At 37.5% G+C, this 19,029-nt stretch overlaps 1 protein-coding gene across 1 annotated transcript; it reads left to right on the forward strand.

Annotated features, from left to right (window-relative positions):
* The first annotated feature begins 15,461 nt into the window (after positions 1-15,461).
* Positions 15,462-17,248, forward strand: LOC114276461 (Alcohol dehydrogenase transcription factor Myb/SANT-like family protein). The gene has a single exon (XM_028218247.2). It carries the CDS (start codon positions 15,976-15,978, stop codon positions 16,975-16,977), a length of 1,002 nt encoding a protein of 333 aa, XP_028074048.2. The 5' UTR covers positions 15,462-15,975; the 3' UTR covers positions 16,978-17,248.
* The last annotated feature ends 1,781 nt before the right edge of the window (positions 17,249-19,029 follow it).

Below are 19,029 nucleotides of genomic sequence, written 5' to 3' on the forward strand. Positions count from 1 at the left end.
CCGTGTTCACTTTATTGTATATGATAGTCTTCACATGTACATTGTGTATGACATATAGTATCATGTGCATTGAGTATGCCATTGTTAGTTCGTAGCATTGCGTATGCTTGTCTGCATGTTTGCGCGTTATCCTTTGCATGTTTGCATGGCTTGGTTGCATCGCCTTAGGATTGCATGCTTGAGGTCGCATTGTGCATGCCATTCTACTTGTTGCATTGTGTTTGGAATAGGAGTTAGTCCAAACACGGGAAACGAGAAACGTTTCATACTCTAAGTGATGAAACGTGCCTCGATTCTCGGTCGCCGACACTCTTGACTAACACATGATGGAGTTTAGGAATTTATGTGTTTATATGTGCATTCATTTCACATTGAGTCATGCAATCCGACTCCTCGGCCATCATGCATCGAGATGCGTGATTGGTGGCTCGAGGATCGAGACCTATACACCCTTGAGCTTGTACAATGATGAGGAAAGTGGTCGTACACACATGTGTTGAAAATACCTTGCCATGTCTCTCTCTTGCTCCTTGTTGCAGAAAACCAGAATCCAGGAGAAGAAACTAGTCGGCTGACCAGGTTTTCTAGTAGGCCGACCACCTTCTTTGGTTTCCACCACAAAAGGTGGTCGGCCATTGGTCTCCCATGCCCATAAGCTGGTCGGCAGCCTTCCCACAATTTCTAGGGGTGGAGTTTCATCTCTCTGGAGCTTTGTGCAAATTTCTGAAATCAACTTCAAACAAAGGCAAGTCGGGGCATCGCGATGGATTTCCCGACAAGGCGTCTCGAGCATGCATGCATCCTTTATCATCCAAGGCAGAGCTGAGGCAGTTCATTTCATGTTGTTTGCATGATAGTTTAATTTCTTACTTAGCTAATTTGTTAATTAGTTAGAGTTATGTAATAATTAGCTGTAATTTGTTATCCATTGTGGTTGTGTAATAACTAGTTTAATTAGATTAGTTTAGATTAGTTAGTTGGTGTTGTATTATTTATTCGGACCCTCCGTCGATAGGGCCAACTGTTGTAATAAGTGTGCGTATGTATGATGCATGTCTTCCAACCCCACGTCTTTCTCCCTTTTATTTACCAGCTTACGATGGTTAGTTTTAGGGCATGTTTTAATTAGCATCCTTATGCTTCACATGTTTCCATTCATTCATCTGTCTCGCATGCACCGGGCTCGGCGCATCATACTAACTGCATTGTATTTCAATTCCGAGTTGAATACATGTTATCATTAGCGCCTCATATGCCATCTTAGAATAGTCGAGCCTATCTTAGTTGTATCTTGCATGTGTTGCATTAGCCATCTTAACGTGAACTAGGATCATGCATTGATTACTAACTAGTTTCTGTTTTGGCTTGGAATACTCGGTGAGTGTTTATGCTTTAGCATCCTTGCATGTGTGTGAGTAACTGCCATGATAGCATGCTTGTCATGAGGCTAACTGCTTATGTGATATAACTACCTGAATGCCTGTGGGTGAAGGTTGGATTATTTGAATTGGAACAATTCATTGATTACGAGTTTTAAGCCCACTTGAGAGTGGCAAATCACCATATTTTTCTAAGCCCACTTGAGGGTGGAAAAATCCGCATTTTAGCCTACTTGCGAGTAGCAAACCGCTTTCAAAAACAAACATGAGATGTTTTGTTCCAACTTAGGTGATCCAGTCTATACTTGTATGCTGTGCACATCACATAGTAATTCTAGGCTAATAAACTGGAATAAGAACGCATGTGTTTTCAAAAATAAAATATCATGTTTAGTAGTGGCCGATCTTTGATCGGGCGAGCGGGGGTGCTCATTGCATGACCTTCCCCAATCGTACCCAAGTTCCCGAGCCGAGGCAACTTTGGTGATGACGGACACGTGGCCTTAGGCACGAGTCAGGGTTTCCTAAATTCTCCCAAAATAAAATATTTAGGTGGCGACTCTATATCTGGCAAAGCAGTCCATGTTTGGCACTTCTTTCTAAAAATCAATTTTTCAAAACGATTTGCCAGATTCGGACTCTTTGGTGATTTATCAATCTCGTATTGCACTTTGCGAGATCAGATTAAGAACCGTGACATTTGAGTCCCGAACTGTAGTAAGCCCACTGGACAAAACGGGATTTTCCTCGGACGTTCGAGCGCGTCTATAGTACCCAATGTCGCGCATAGATGATTTGTTTGACTAGTTGGATGGGTCACGTTGCTTCTGTAAGATAGACTTGAGGTCGGGTTACCATTAGTTAAGGGTAAGAGAGGATGATATCTAGAAGACAACATTCCGTACGCGGTATGGCTATTATGAGTTCCTAGTGATGCCTTTCAGGCTAACCAATGCACCAGCCGTGTTTATGGATTTAATGAACCAAATCTTTTCGAGTTCTTAGACTGCTTTGTGATCGTCTTTGTGGACGACATCTTAATCTACTCACCCTCCAAGGAGGAACATATGGAACACTTGCGAGGCATTATTTGTGTGGTGAGAAATTTGAAGTATTTTCCGATCACAAGAGTCTGAAATATCTATTTATACAGAAAGACTTAAATCTGAGGTAGAGAAGGTGGATGGAGTTTATAGAAAATTATAACTTTGAGTTGCATTTTTATCCGGGAAAGGCCAATGTTGTGGCCAATGCCTTAAGTAGGAAATCCATTGGTAGTGTAGCTAGTATTGATGTTGGGTACTATTGGTGAGTTTGACTTGCATCTTGGTGAGTCCGTTCAGTATGCAGCCTTGTTTTGGGTAGTTGCACAACCTACACTTGTGAGCTGAGTGATAGAAGCGCAGAGGGGTGATCTTGAGGTAGAAACCCTTCAGAAGAAGATCTCTAGTGGTAAGGTGAAGAAAAGCTTGAATGTATATTCTGACTCGAGTGTTAGATACATTGATCGTCTTTTCGTGTCGTAGTCTTGTTGAGAGGAAGGACTTCGAGAGTTTCACCACTCACGCCTTGCGGTGCATTCGGGAGGCATAAAGATGTATCATAACCTTAGTCGCTAGTTTTGGTGGAGGGGTATGATAAAGGATGTGGCCGCGTTTGTATCAAGGTGCCTTACTTGTCAATAAGTGAAGACCGAGCATCAGAGGCCAACGGGTTTGTTGCAACCCTTGCCTATAGCCGAGTGAAAGTGGGAGCATGTCACAATGGATTTTATCGTAGGTCTTCAGAGGACTCAGCGGGGTAGTGACGCCATTTGAGTGGTAGTTGACCGATTGACCAAGTTAGCGCACTTTGTACCTATGTGCACAAGTGACTCAGTATATTATCTAGCCGACCTTTATGTTAGGGACATAATGAGGTTGCACGGGGTCCCTGTAATGATTATTTTGGATAGAGATCCACATTTTACTACTCGATTATGGCAGAGCCTACAGAATGCCTTAGGCACTAGGTTGACTTTTAGTACTGCCTATCATCCTCAGACTGACGGGCAATCAAAGCTTACTATTTAGATCATTGAGGATATGGTTCAGGGTTGTGTTCTTGACTTTAAGGGGTCGTGGAAGAGGCACTTGCCTTTAGTGGAGTTTGCCTGTAATAACAGTTTCTAGTTGAGTATTGGTACGACACCATTTGAGGCCTTATATGGCTGACCGTATAGATCTCCTATGTATTGGGCCGAGGTGGGCAATACACCTATGTTGGGTCCAGAGTTAGTCCGGGAAACGACGGAGAAAGTTGCACTTATCCATAAGATGTTGGTCATGGCTCATAGTCGTTAAAAGAGCTATGTCGACTGTAGGAGGAAACTGTTATCCTTTGAGGTAGGAGATCACGTCTTCTTGAAGATAGCACTTAGACAATGTTTAATGAGGTTTAAGAAGAATGGGAAGTTATCTCCTAGATTTATCAGGCCATTTAAGATCCTAGAGCGGATTGGAGAGGTAACTTATCGTTTTGCTTTGCTGCTACAACTTTCTGCTATTCATGACGTGTTTCATATTTGTATACTCCGGAAGTATGAGCCGGATCCATCATACGTGTTGAACTGGACCCAGTTAGAGATAGATGAGGATGCCTCGTATGAGGAGAGACCGGTGAGAGTCTTGGATTCATGAGACCAAGTCTTGCGAGGGAAGTCAATTCCTCATCACGGGATTAAGGTAGTAACTTGGGAACGTAAGTTGGAAGTCTGTGAGAAGTATCCAGACCTATTTGTTGGTACTTGAGCAAGTTTTGAGAGTTTTGTTATGTTAATGTAATGTAAACATTGTATATGTTTTGGAAATGTGAATTGTATATTCAGAATTGAGAACTTATTTATCAAGTTGATATGAATGAATGACCAGTGGATGGGTCATGGTAATGAGATTAGTTGATTATCATTATTGTAATTAGTTTAAACTTGGTTTTAATTTCGAAACGAAATTCTTTAAGGGAACAAAATTATAGCAATTCTAGTTTGGACCCGAACCATTTGATGATTTGGATCCGGGTTTCATTGCCTTGTATAGTCATTTATGTCTTATTTCCTTTATACCTCTTTGAGTATGGCTTTTGGGTTGTGTTAGTTGCGTTTGGAACAGGTTAATACCTTATTTTTCAAAAACCTTGTTGCCCAGAATTTTGCTTCTATACTCGAGCGCCACTTCTTGTGCTCGAGCGGTCTTTGTGGACTCACAGTACTTTTGTAGGTCTACAAAACTACTAGGACTTGGTATTCTTCGCTCGAGCAGTCTTAGCTCGAGCGACCCTGATTGAGCTCGAGCATTGGTCTTCTGTTTGTAAAACTACTGGGATTTTGTATTTTATGCTTGAGTAACAACTTATTGGGCTTAAGCGGTCACATCTTTTGTGTCTTACGTTCGAGCGTCACTTGTTGTGCTCAAGTGAACTGTGCGTATATTAGTCCATAAAAGTCACTTTTTACATCACTTTTTCATATCATTCTCTCTCTAAACTTTCTAAAAACCCTAGAGCTACACTCTTTCTCTTTCTAAAACTCACCTTCTCTCTTCTAAAACACCTAGATCCATTGATTTCTCTACCCTATCCTCTTTGAGAAGAAGGTAAAGCTCACTTGGAGCTTCATTTTCAATCGAACAAAGTTAGGTTTCGGCATTGTTGAAGTTTCTTCACTCTCTCTTGTCTTCTAAGCTTGAGGTAGGGATTCTTTACACTCTTGTATGAGTTTTACCTTAGTTATTTGCTATTTCAAAATATTATAGTGGTTTGGGGGTTTTGGCAAAACCTAGGGTTTGAAATCAAAATGAAAAAGAGGGGTTTTCAAATGGTTTCTTGAAAATGCTTGTGGGTATGGAATTGGAGTTTATATATGTTGAATTGAGGTATTTCTTACATTGAAATTGATTTTCAAAGAGAAGGGGATTTTGCCCTAAAATGTGAATGTTTGAGATTGTAGAAAGAAAATGGAATTGATGTTGAGAATTATGAAATTGAAGTAATGTTGATAATTATGGCGGAGTTGGATATGTATTATCACTCCTATCTTGAAATTTTGGAAAAGTGCATCTTAAATGAAATTTATTTATCTACTTAGAGATATTTATTTTGGGCTATCAGTGGAAGATAGCTATGAGTGTTGTAGAAATTGAATGAGAATTAAGTGAATTAAAACTAATTTCTCATCCGTGTACATTGAACATTGTTGCTCATTTAATACATTGAAAATGTATATGATTTGAGAAAAAAAGGGTGAACGTGGGAAAGAGGTGTGTATCACCAAATCAAGTTAGCCTATGTGTCCAAGGTGAAAGTCCGGAAAAACGCACGTATACATAGGTACCAATTCCTGAGGATGAAATATCCGTCAAATGGCAATCATAGCACTTATATAGGCTACATTTACATGGGTGTCGTTTGACGGTTTCTTGCAGAGGAAATATCGGTAAAAAGCTGTACCGGTTTGAGATTTCCCCATTATTTTCTATTGTAAAGAACATGATTTTGAGAATTGTGATATAAATTGGGCATGACATTGTTTTTGGAAAGAAATGTAAAACGTTTTGACATGGCCATTGCATATGCATAAAACCTTATGGCTTTGTTAAGATTTATACATTGTGTTGTGGTGTTTCTACTGGGATTTGGCTCACCCTATGTTGGAAAACCATTTTCAGGTGCTGGTGATATGCCTCCACAAAGGACTTAATTTGGGAGGACTGTGGAGCTGAAGGCTCATTGTTGTCATTTTGTATTTAATTTGTTCAAGCCTAGTGGTTTATCTGTATTTAGCTTAAGACTCACTTTTGACGTACCCAAGCATTGACTTGGAAAGATGTAGGCCATTAGGGTATATGGTTATCTATTTAGCTTTTATTTCTTTTCACTACCTTGTAAAACATGATGTAGATTCAGGATGTACTATTTATGACTGTATATCGCATGTGTCACCTTTTGTATATTAAACTCTTATTAATGAAAGCTTATTATTTTGTTTATGTTACTATTTATTAGTTGTTATAAGGTGGGTATACTGTATTTATTTTGAGGTGTTACATCAACAATTTGGTATCAGATTCCATTATTCAACCAGGCCATCAATTTCGTCGTTCCTGGCTTGTACGTTCTGTGTATCACAGAAAAAAGAACTAGAAAAGAATTGATGAAACAAGTTGTAGGACATATATGGTAGAATAAAGTAAAAGGAGGATGGACTTGGCGGTTAAAATCTCCATGGCATTTTCACGTTACATTGAATTGTTTAAGGTCGAGCATTAGAGCATAGTCGTATAGTGCAGGAGTCATTTCTACGCCATAACGTTAGCAAACTGGGGAACTCCCCAGGGAATACAAAGAAAGGATCATTTTCGACCAAATCCAAGATGATGACTTTCAATCTTTTGTCTAATGTATTGTTTGATGTTTCTCACAGAAGTTTGTTTGAGTAGTCTAGGTTTTTAGCAGGAGCAATGGGTTTAGAAGAAGGAAAATTGAAAATGAATAGATTCAAGGGTTATGATTTCACTTTCTGGAAGACACAGATAAAGGACTATCTGTATCAGAAAGATCTTTACCGGCCGTTGCTGGGTAAAGCAAAAAAAAAAATGAAAAAGATGAAGATTGGGCGATTCTTGATCAGAAGGCGATGGGACTGATTCAATTGTCACTTGCAAAATCAGTTATTCACAACATAGTGAAGGAGACAACGACAGAAGGTCTCATGAATACAGTCAAGGAGATGTACGAGTAGTCATCTTATGTGAATAAGGTACACCTTATGAAACAACTCTTTAATCTCAAAATGATAGAAGGATGTTCTTTGATGTCACATTTTAGTGAATTTAATACAATAGCAGATCAACTTGTCTTTGTTGATATTAAATTTGATAAGGAGGTTCAAGCTATGTTAAGTTTGTCCCAGTTGCCAGACAGCTAGCAGTGTAATGCTCTGATAAGAGAACCTCCATGTTCCCATTCATCTGGGCATTCCCAATACAAGATCGACAACAAAAAAGAGATAAAATGGTAATGATATAACATTAACAACATTCCTTCCCTTTTGAACTATTTCCAAGTTTTACAACATTGTCTCCTTACATTTACAAACAAAATAAAATAGTTCAACAAGCAAGAAATGATACAACGGATTCAATTAAAAATTATCTTCTCCTTACATTTGTTCCTTGTTACATCAAAATACAAGTCAACGCTTAGTCACCAAAAAATGTCCTCGGCATACACATAATATGATTTCAAATATAAGCTTCCACATCCAAAAAGTTTTTTTCTTCTCAAAACTATCACTTAGGAATGCAATTGGTTAGCTTTGGCATGAGCAAAAGCTCAGTAGGTAATGCACTTAACAATTTATAACATAAATTAAAAAACACATGATCATGCAATGCAAACATTTAGTAAAATTTTATTGTGTACGTGTAAAAATGCCTTTACGCATGAGTATGGAATGACAATGTCAAGATTTTTCATGGGCGGTAAATATTATGACATTGCGAGTAAGAGCCGCAATTCAAAATACATACATAGATATAGAATTTGTATACTGAAAATAGTCTCACATTTGCCGGCTCTAGAAACAATGGGGCGATGGGCACCTAAAAACATTTTTCCCTTCCATATTTGCTGACAGAAACAACGGGGACGTGGACATCCAAAACCATGTTTTTCCACATTTGCCAACTCCAGAAATGGTGGGCTCGTGGACACTCAAAAATATTTTTTCGCATTCGTCCGACAATATGTGCAGACAGGACAATTGAGCAGCTTGACTCCCAGTGTGGTCGCTAAATACAATACATAACTCAAACCAACCCGACTCACTACCTAGACTCATAGACTATTTACTCCCTTTCAACTTTCCATTGTTTGCACCATTATTGTATCATAAAAGAAATTTAATAATGCATATGATGCATGAATTTGTAATTTAAATGACTCCAATGCACACAATTCACTCTTCAATAATAACCATTACTCACTTAACAATCATTACCACACAAGGTGCATGTAGAAAATATCTCAAATCATACATTTCAACCTCAAAGTTAAGCAAATACCTTCAATTTCATGTTTTTGATATCGATTAAGAAAACCCCCTTTTATTAAACAATTCTAAAAGCTAGGATTTATATAAAACTTAGGGATTTTCCTCCCTTTCATGAAATTGAAACTAATGTTTATCACAAACAACAACAATCATCAATATTAAATACAACTCCTTGAAAACCTTGAAACATTGCTTGCTTTTGTCCAATCCCTTCACTAACACAAAATAATCTCTCTCTCTCTCTCTCTCTCTCTCTCTCTCTCTCTCTCTCTCTCTCTATATATATATATATATATATACACCTATATATGGTGAGTATCTAATTAAATTACCACATATAATTTTCAAATTAAAGGTATAACAAGTTAAAGACACCCCTGCCTCAAGAGTGGAGCTAAGGACGAGAATCCACGTGAAACTTCAACAAAATCTCAAAACAATTGGTAAATAGCTTGAACTTGACTTGCTCTTCAATTATCTTGAAGGATCTAAGGTTAATTTAAGGAAAAGATTAAAGAAATCAAGTGTTTGGGGTGTTGAGGTTTTGAAATGGGTGATAAAGAGAGAGAGAGAGAGAGAGAGAGAGCAATTGGAAGAAGTGAAAGAGGAATGAGTTAGATCAATTTTTAAGTGAGTTGTCCCAAACAGACCGCTCGAGCGAACTTTTCTTCGCTCGAGTGACCAACAAAATTTTATAGAGACCGCTCGAGCGATACTTCCATCGCTTGAGTAGTAAACGTGAGGTCCCAGAAGTTTTGCAGAGCTGTAGGAAAAATACTAGGAGTATGAAATCTATGCTCGAGTGACCACTTCACCGCTCGAGCAGTCTCGCCTGCAAAATGACAAATTGCTGAGAGCTAAGAATCTTCGCTCAAGCGACTAAAGGACCGCTCGAGCTGTCCACCTAAAAACAACTATCACATGTAGGGAATTGTTACCGCAGTCACTAACTCTGCTAGGAAGAATAAATTAAAAAAGAGCTAGATTGTGAGTTTGATTTTGACTAAAGAAGTCAGAAAATCATTAGAAGCGGCTTCAAGTTCAGGGAGTTCAATTTCAGCCCTTAGTTTCGAGCAAAGAGGCATAAGTGAGAAAATCAGTGGTCAGAATTAGAATCAGAACAGGAATCGATCAAAATCATGGAAGAAAAATAGGTCACAGGCCAGAGTGTGACCTATTAAAGGTGAATGTTGGAATTGTGGTCAGACGGGCCATATGTCTTCAGTCTGCAAGGAGCCAAAAAGGAATAAGGATGAGTAGGAGACTCATATTGTGCAATATGCACTTATTCTTGCTATGGCCAGTGATGTCGATTCTTGGGTAATTGATTCGGGTGCCTCGTTTCACGCCACTACTAAGGTGAGGTTTTGCAGAACTATGTAGCAGGGAACTTTGGGAAAGTATACTTGGGCAATAATGAGCCTTGCAGTATTGTGTGAAGAGGCGATGTGCAAATTCAGATGAATGAGTTCAAGTGGTGTTTGAAAGATGTCAAACACGTTCCGCAACTGAAGAGGCATCTTGTTTCAGTTGGACAACTTGAAGCAACGGGTTATACAGCAATATTCACAACAGATGCATGGAAAATCTCCAATGGCACCATGGTGGTGGCTCATGGAAAGAAAAATGGAACTCTATGTTTGACTTCACATGCTACTGATACACTTGTAGTTACAGATGACAGGATTGGCACAATAGGCTGGGACACATGAGTGAGAAGGGAATGAAGGTTCTACAGTTATAGAGTAAGCAACTAGATATTGAGTCAGTGGGTATTGACATCTATGAGGATTGCATCTTCGGAAAATAGAAATGAGTTAGCTTTCAGAAATGTGGTAGGCCACTGAAGGCTCAGAAGCTAGAACTTGTCCATACAAATGTATGGGGTCCATCTACAGTGTCTTCTCTTGGAGGTTCGGTGTACTTTGTTACCTTTGTCGATGATCATTCAAGGAAGGTATGGGTGTACTTCAAGAAACACAAGTCAAAGATGTCTAAGATCTTCAAGAAGAGGAAAGCCATGGTTGAGAACAAAACAAATCTGAAACTGAAGCATTTGACGTTAGCTAATGGTGGAGATGAGTTAGGGGCGTTCAAGAAGGCATGTGCTCTGTACGAGATTCGTTTAGAAAGAACACCTCCATGCTCTGCGCAGCATAATGGTGTTGCAGAAATGATGAACATGTCATTGACTGAGCATGCTTGGAGCATGCAGATACATGCAGGTTTGCCAAAGTGTTTTTGGGCAGATGCAGTACATACATCATCTTATTTAATCAATCATGGGACGTCAGCTCTGTTGAACTTTGGGATACCAAAAAAGGTTTGGAGTGGTAAACAGGTAGATCTCTCACATTTACGAGTTTTTGGTTTTCTGTCTTATGTTCATATTAGTGACCCATGTTAGGGATGAGCTAGATGCTAAGTCACAGAAGTGTACATTCATTGGGTACAGTGGTGATGAGTTTGGTTATCGCTTTTGGAATGGCAAGAATAAAAAGATCATCAGGAGCAGAGATGTTGTTTTTGATGAAAGCAAAATGTACAAGGACATGGATAACGAACAAAACAATGGGAATACTACTAAGGGTCAAGAAGCACCCAAGTACTTTGAGTTGGAAGAGCTTCTAAGTGGTAGTGGAGTTTAGCACAACTTTGGCTAAAAAGATGAGACAACTTCAGAGACATGTCAGGGACAGAGTCCGGGACAATTTCTGGGGCAGTTTCAAGGATAGAGATTACTTCACCTATTGCATTGAGGATGTCAGGAAGAATACCCAAACCTAAGGGTTTTTTCGCGCACCTATTGAAGAAAAGTGGCTTTTTCGCACTAAGGGACAATGTATAGTCAAACAGACCGCGGGCGCGAAGCTAAGACCACGGGCGCGAAAGACACAGTCACAAGTTCGCCCATGCCTTTGCAGGCGCAAACATGAAGGTCGCGAGCCATGTTTGCGAGCGACCAACTAGAAAAGTTATGGGAAGTGGTTTTGGTTAAGGCCTGGTCGCGCCCTAGTCGCAAATGCGATGTATACCATCACAAGCGTGAGGGTGTTCATGGGCGCGACCAAGCCAAAACAAAATTTTGTTTTAGGATTTTCTAAGGCAAATCCGAGGCTAATTTGGGTAAAACCCAAACCATTTAGGAGGGAATAATTCTATAACATATAATAATGCTATACGGATGGGTTAATGGGTTGGATCTCAACCCGAACCATTATAGTAGGGTGTTTACCCATTTGGGTCATTCTTGTTTTTCGTCTAATTGATGCAAAGAAATGGGGTTTTCATAGTTTTGAGGTGGCCTGTAATGGATCTTGAAGGGTGGGACCGTGACAATCCAATCAAGGTGAGAAGTGTAGATAGACGAAGCTACCAGTTTGTTTGAGAGAGAGAGAGAGAAGATCGTTATCAGTTTAAAAAGAGAGTATAAGCGTTTTGAGAAAGAAAGGAGTAGGAGAGGACCCTTTGAGACAGAGAGGAAAGGAGTGTGGATCTGATTTCTAGTCACAGTGCCACATGATTTAGGGGGGCGGAGAGGAAAGGAGCGTAGATCTGATTTCTAGTCAGAGTGCCACATGATTTAGGGGGGAAGGGGAGTCTTTTGTGTGAATTAAATATTTTTCTTAATTTTTTAAAGGCCAAACAAAACATATTCCGTCCAATCCATCTAGACAAAATTAATGCTCTATTCAAGTAATAATATTATAAATTCAAATTTTTTTATCTTAATTTTTATTTAGAATTATCAACCTATGATCTTAATTTTTTTTCTTATATGACCCTACATAAATACTATTTCAATCTCGATCACACAATTATTTTCTGAGTAAAAAAATTAATAAAATTTATTTGGATAAACTAGGAATTCCGTTCAATTAAAGGCGAATGCAGTTCATGCCTGCTGCCACATGACTCACATGACAAGTCAGATGAGAACTCACGTGACATCCATGTGTCAAATTGAGTTATCAATAGGCAATTAAAACCCAAAACACCCAAATGAAGGGCAAGCTTTGATCATTACATGAGACAAATATATTTTATCATATATAACTCTGACTTTCAACACAAATTTAATCTCTATATAATAATATATTTTTTTATATAACGTAACAGTTTATTAAGATTGTTCATGGGTCAATTTGATTTGGCTTGATTTGATTTAGAAACAACTCAATCATGATCTTTTCTAACTTTTTGGATTCAAAACCAAACTAATAATGCGCAGCCCAATTCAACCCAATACAACTCGGGTTAGTTCGGTTTAGAATTATGATTCCACTATATTAAAAATGAATAAATCAATCAATAATAAATAGAGTAATTAAAATAAACAAAATTTTACTTTTAAACATAATATAAATAAAGAGTAAAATATTATTTATTGCAAACCAATACAAATTAAATCCAACTTAAGATTAACCATAACCAATGCAAATTAAATCTATTAATACAACACATACACATTAAATCAATTATGGAATCCAACTCAAATTCCAGTACTTTCTTCATTCACCTAATAGAATTTCTAAGTGAACAATTATTAGGTACAATCAAATCTATTGTAAAAGAGTAATTAAGTGAAAATATGTTAATATAAATAAAATTTTAAATTATAGATATATACTATGGGTAGTGTTAGATATACCAAATTTTTTACTAAATAAATGATCAAATGTCTCACATGGGTGTGGGGTTTACAAAAGTGTAAAGTCTACACCAAGTATTTAGTCATTTATTTGATAGAAAATTTAAGACCTATACTATTTTTTATATATTATTGTAGGAGTGAAAATCTGAGCCCAACCCGACTAGGAATGTATGCCCAAAATCTTTTAAAGGGAGGCCCAAATTCAATAAAGCCCATAAAAAATGGCCGACCAAAATCACAACATATCAACCCAGGATGTGATATGATTCAGAACAAGTCAAGCCATGATGGCAGCTATTAGATCAATACAAATCCGACGGGCGAGGATTACAGCAACTTGGCCACCACTTAACCTATCACCAACGTAGAGAAGTATCGTCTGACAATTCGGATCCAACGATCAACTATCCAGACAAATTGGCCACTATTCATAGTTAATGCAACTTGGCCACTACTAGAAATGATTCCTGACAAAAGATTAATTGTCTGATTTAAAGAAAATCAACGGTTTAAGGTAAAATCTTAATCAATTATAAAAAGAGAAAGGCAGATCAGGTAACTAAAAACTCGTAAAATACTCATTTCATTTGTTATACAAAATGTTTAACCAAATGATTAACTTAATTGTTAGAGGGTCTTTTTTATCTATCTAAGTAGGGGTTAAGGGTGTTTACTGATTTTAGTTTCTCTTTATGTGGAGACAACTTTACCATCCACATGAATAAATAAGTTCAGTTTTCAAGATGGTTTGATTTAGACAAAGTTTAAATTAAGAATCAACTTAATTAACCGATTTTATAATTTAAAAACTCACCAAATCAACACACTAAAAAAATCAAATAACCGAATTTAAAAACGTCTTTGAATTCCTCCAATAGCTAATATGGTATTTTCTATTTAATTTTAAATATAAAATAAATTTAAAAAAAAAACTTAAAATATTAAAAAAATAAAGTGAAAAAAAAAGCTTCAAAAATTAAAAAGAAAAAATAATCAAATTTAAAATAAAGTGTAATTTACCCCCAAATGTCAAAATTCAAATGTCCCGCTTGAACGTAATAGGTCTGGTCGCCTAGCATAAAGCAGCTTTCCCTGGTAACAACATTATCTATCTATACTATAATATATGTGAGCACCTAGATTGGTGTCTTGGAATTTTGTCTCTATTTATGCTAAGTGTCCAGTTATTTATTATAATAAAAAAAAAAAAAAACTTAGATTAGTGTTTTGAAATTTTGGCCTTGTTTGGAGTACTCTAAAAAAGTCAAAAAGTCATTATTCTATTTAAGTCACATCATCTTATTTAAGGCACATCACCTCTTTACCACATCACTTCAAACACAACCCATATTTCATAAAAAGTCAAAAAATACACTTATTTAGATCATCTTATCTCTTTTTATGCCATGTGTCCAGTTATTTCTAAAATAAAAAAATAATAATAATAAGTTATATTACAAGATTTGAACTTAAGATTACAAAATTAACATAAAAAACTCTTATCAAATGAAATTACAACAAATATATATTAAATTTTTTATTTTATTTTTATTTAGTTAACTTAATACACTTATTGCGTGTGCTAACCACTTTAACCTTAGAATGTTCTAAAATGAAATTACAATAAATATATATTAAATATTTTATTTTATTTTATTTTTATTTGTTTAACTTAATACACTTATTGCATGTGCTAACCATTATAATCTTATGTCTCGTATGTTTGGGCGCCATCACAGTCCGGAGTGGACTGTGATGGATGAACAGTGTATGTAGCTCATGTTTGTTTTGTTTGTGGCCTCCGGATTGTTAGTCCGTTCAGATTAGGATGGGTCTTGAGTGAGCAGATTGATAATCCAGGCGAAGAATTGGTATTCGAAAATAGTCTATCGACTTAGTAAGTTGCCAGACATTCGGTCGGTCAACCGGTCAACTGATTTTTATTTTATTTTATTTTATACTTGTTGGGAATTTTTTTTAAACATTAATATTTAATATTTTTGTATTTTTTTGTTTAGTAAAAATCATAATTTTATTTTTTTATTATTTGATATTTATTTTATATAAAAATAATTTAACAATTTTTTAACTATCAATCCTTCACTAATAAAAAAACATAATTTTACTAATCCTTTACTATAAAAATAAATACAATTTTATTAATTTCTTCGCAATTAATCCAATCACTATTAATTCATTTTATCCTATCCCTCAAAACAACCTTGTAACTTCCAATCTATAGTAAAAAGTAGTTAGCAGAGTTGAGTCTATCTGCTGTTCCCAACTTTACCCCTAAATATCAAAATTCAAATGTCCCGCTTGTGCTAAAACTCTGTTCCCCCAACCTGCCACCCATTCCCACAAAATCATGAAAAACAAAACCGCCTCTCTCTCTCTCTCTCTCTCTCTCTCTCAATTTAAAGTTAAAAAATATTTAAAAAAAAATAATTAAAAAAACCAAAACCCAGTCAGAGCCGCCGACCCGGGCAGGCGGGCGCGCTTGGGCGGTGCACACGACACAATTCACAGGCTTCGCGGTGAAAGCCAGCGAGTCAAACACCCCACCCGCCACCACCACCACCTTCTTTGAATCTGCAGCCTCCTAACCCCACACCCCCGCGCACGTTAGCCTCCCTCACCCTCTCCACCCTACGCGGTGGCCTCTCATCTTTCTAGATCTCCAAATCAGCCGCACTCTCCTCCCTCCCTCCCTCCCTCCCTCCTCCACCCCCCCTTAAAAATCCCCAAATGTCCACCCTCACAGCCCCCAACTACCCCTCTCTCTCCTCTCTCCCTCTCTCTCTTCCCTCCCCTGCTAAACTGCGCCTCCTTTCTTATCCTTCACTTCCCCCACCATGGCTGCATCATCATCCTCACTTTCTCCACCTTCACCCCAAGACCTCTTAGCTCTCCCTGCCCCACCACCGCCTCCCTCCTCCACCACCTCCCGCCGCCTCCCTCCGCCGTGCTGGTCCCACGACGAAACGGTGGCCTTGATCGATGCTTATTGCGACAAATGGTACTCTCTCCGGCGAGGCAATCTTCGAGCCAATCACTGGCAAGAGGTCGCCGAAGATGTAGCCAACCGCTGCCCTGTCTCCGCCGGAAACCCTCCGAAGACCTCCGTACAGTGCCGCCACAAGATGGAGAAGCTCCGCAAACGGTACCGTACGGAGATTCAACGATCGTTTTCGACTCCGAATTACCGGTTTTCGTCGTCTTGGGTTCACTTCAAGCGCATGGATTGTATGGAAAAAGGTCCCTCTGCTGTTACGGTTGATGCGAGTCCTATTGGTGTTGAAGCCAATGAAGAAGGCAACGAAGATGAGGATGAAGATGAGGATGAAGATGATGAAGATTTGTATCGCAGTGTCAAGAATCGGAGAGGTTATGGTAATGGGATCGGTAGTGGAAGTGCGTTTCGGATCAGAATTCCTGGTCAATCGGCACCACGGACGAAGATGTATAGTAATAATTTCGATGTAAAACCGCATTCGAATGTTGATTCGAATCCTAATTTTGTGTCTACTAGGGTTGTAAGAAATGGGTATTCGGAGAGATTAGGGTTGGGGAACAGTAGTGGTGGTGGTGGTGGTGATGGAATGGGGAAGAAGAGAGAGGGAGACCCGGTGGCAGAGATTGTGACTGCGATCAATGCGTTACGAGATGGGTTTGTGAGGATGGAAAGAGTGAAAATGGAGATGGCGAGAGAGTTCGAGGCGATGCGAATGGAAATGGAGATGAAGAGGACCGAGATGATTCTCGAGTCGCAACAACGAATTGTTGAGACATTTGCAAAAGCATTTTCGGAGAAGAGGAACAAGAAACCGAAGAGAATGCCTACACCAGAATCCTGAGTTTGTGGGTTGGGGTTAGAGTATAGAGTGTTGTTAATTGGGATATTCCCAAAATGCAGTTCCAAGAGTTGTGGAGCTCTCTCAAATTGGCAAAATAGGTGGACAGGTTCAACTCACATAACTAGTATATGTTAGTTTGGTAGTTAGATTTTAGTGTTTAGATCTACTGTGTAATTTTTTGTTTTTTGTTTTTTGTTTTTAATTGATTTTGTTGTAGCTTGTTTCGGATGTATGTTGGTTTAATATGAAATTACACATTTAGTTCCAATGATATTGTTCTGTTTGTTTTTAATTCTCAAGCATGAGAGTAACAGTTCTCTTCTGATTTTCCGCTTGTCTCTTTGTTTTGTTTTTAATATGTTTCTTCAATTGCATTTGTTTGTGGTGATGATTAGTTCAATTTGGAAAACAGTAATTGTAATTGGTGATTGATGCTAAATATTGATTTGATGTCTTAATTTGATATTACTTGACTGATGCAAATAATTATGAGTAGTGAGATAGAAATTGGATACTCTTATCAGAATAGAAAATGGAAAATGTGATACTCCTGAAGATCAATTGCAAAGGTAGAAGGAGACTTGCTCGAAAAAGATGTTCTAAATTGCTGTTAGGCATTTGAAGAATTATGTTTTATTAGTTACGTTGCTTGACTTTTCAAAATAAATGAAATACCTGTGTCAGACACCTAACACTCAGGGTATGGGATATATATTAGATATTTTTCAACAGATACTTTTTATATAATTGTATATAACATTATTATTATATGTACATATTATTGTATAATTACTATAAATGTCTTTTAAATATTGTAAGTTACATATAGTACATTTTTTAGCCGACTCCGACCTCTAGATATATAGCCACACTTGACACCTATGCCCAAAGTCCATGTAACATAGATTATAACTGAAAGTAACAAAATGTTAGGAAGTTGTTTCTTAAATTATGGAAAAACAGATCTTGATGCAGAAGTTGTATTTTTATTTATTTGTTCTTTTCTTTAAAAACATTTTAAGAGGTTGCCCACATAACCTCTTGGATGCTGAAATGGTTTACTTTGAGGAGTTACGGAAGTTCCGCCGTTTCTTAACAGAAGGATTTAGATGGCAGCAGGCAAGCTAAGCTAGTCTGCACAAATTTTGTAATCATGTACGAAGTCAAGATTTCATCCAAGGGATAAATATATACAAGCTTGAATAGACTATGTAGGTTTTGATGATGGCAAATTTTGTTCGTCCATTTGTCGAGATTTTTTCTTGAAATGTTTTGTGAGACATTACATGGAATTCTAGAATAGGGTTGGAAATGGTTTTTAATTTTAATCAGGATGATTGACTGTCCACCCAATCAGAATTCTTCAAGGTTAGTGAATGATCTAATCTCTACGGCTCGTCATGGTCATAATGGCGTCTAAGGATGTAGTTTTGGGTGCTGAAGTTTGTTTTGCAGCATTCATTGTCCTTGTGGTATTGGATTTGGTGTTAATAACTGATATAGCAAGCCATTTTAGTCTAAAAGCTGGTTTTTCAATTTTCTTGTTTATTTTATTTGTGTTTACACATTTCAATATGTATTTCTAAGTGGCTGTGTAAATGCTAGAAAAGGAATATGGGTTCATTTATGTTGTGTTTGGTTGGGGGATTTGGGGAGAGATTTAGAAAGGAAAAGAGAAAAAGTGTGTGAAACTAAGTGAAATATAGGAATATTTTATTCACATTTCATCTACCTTTTCCATTTCTATTTTCAAATTCCTCCTCAAATCCCCCAACCAAACACAGCATTAGAATTGCATTTGAGGGACATTTTTGTGTTTCCCTATATCCTACTTTTTCCAGGATATGATGAGTATAAAAAAGTTGGGTTTTGAATTTCCTTGTTATTTCATTTGTGTTTGGATTATGTATTCCCAAGTGGCTGTGTATGTGCTAGAAAAGGGGTATAGGTTCATTTAGAATTGCATTTGGGGGACATTTTTGTGTTTACCTTAGTACTTATTTCAGGGTAAGAGTGGTTTTTGATTTTGAAATATCATATATTTTGAATTAT

This window comes from Camellia sinensis, chromosome 5, assembly GCF_055761805.1.
Source record: "Camellia sinensis isolate YWXY chromosome 5, ASM5576180v1, whole genome shotgun sequence".
In the NCBI taxonomy this organism is placed as follows: domain Eukaryota; kingdom Viridiplantae; phylum Streptophyta; class Magnoliopsida; order Ericales; family Theaceae; genus Camellia; species Camellia sinensis.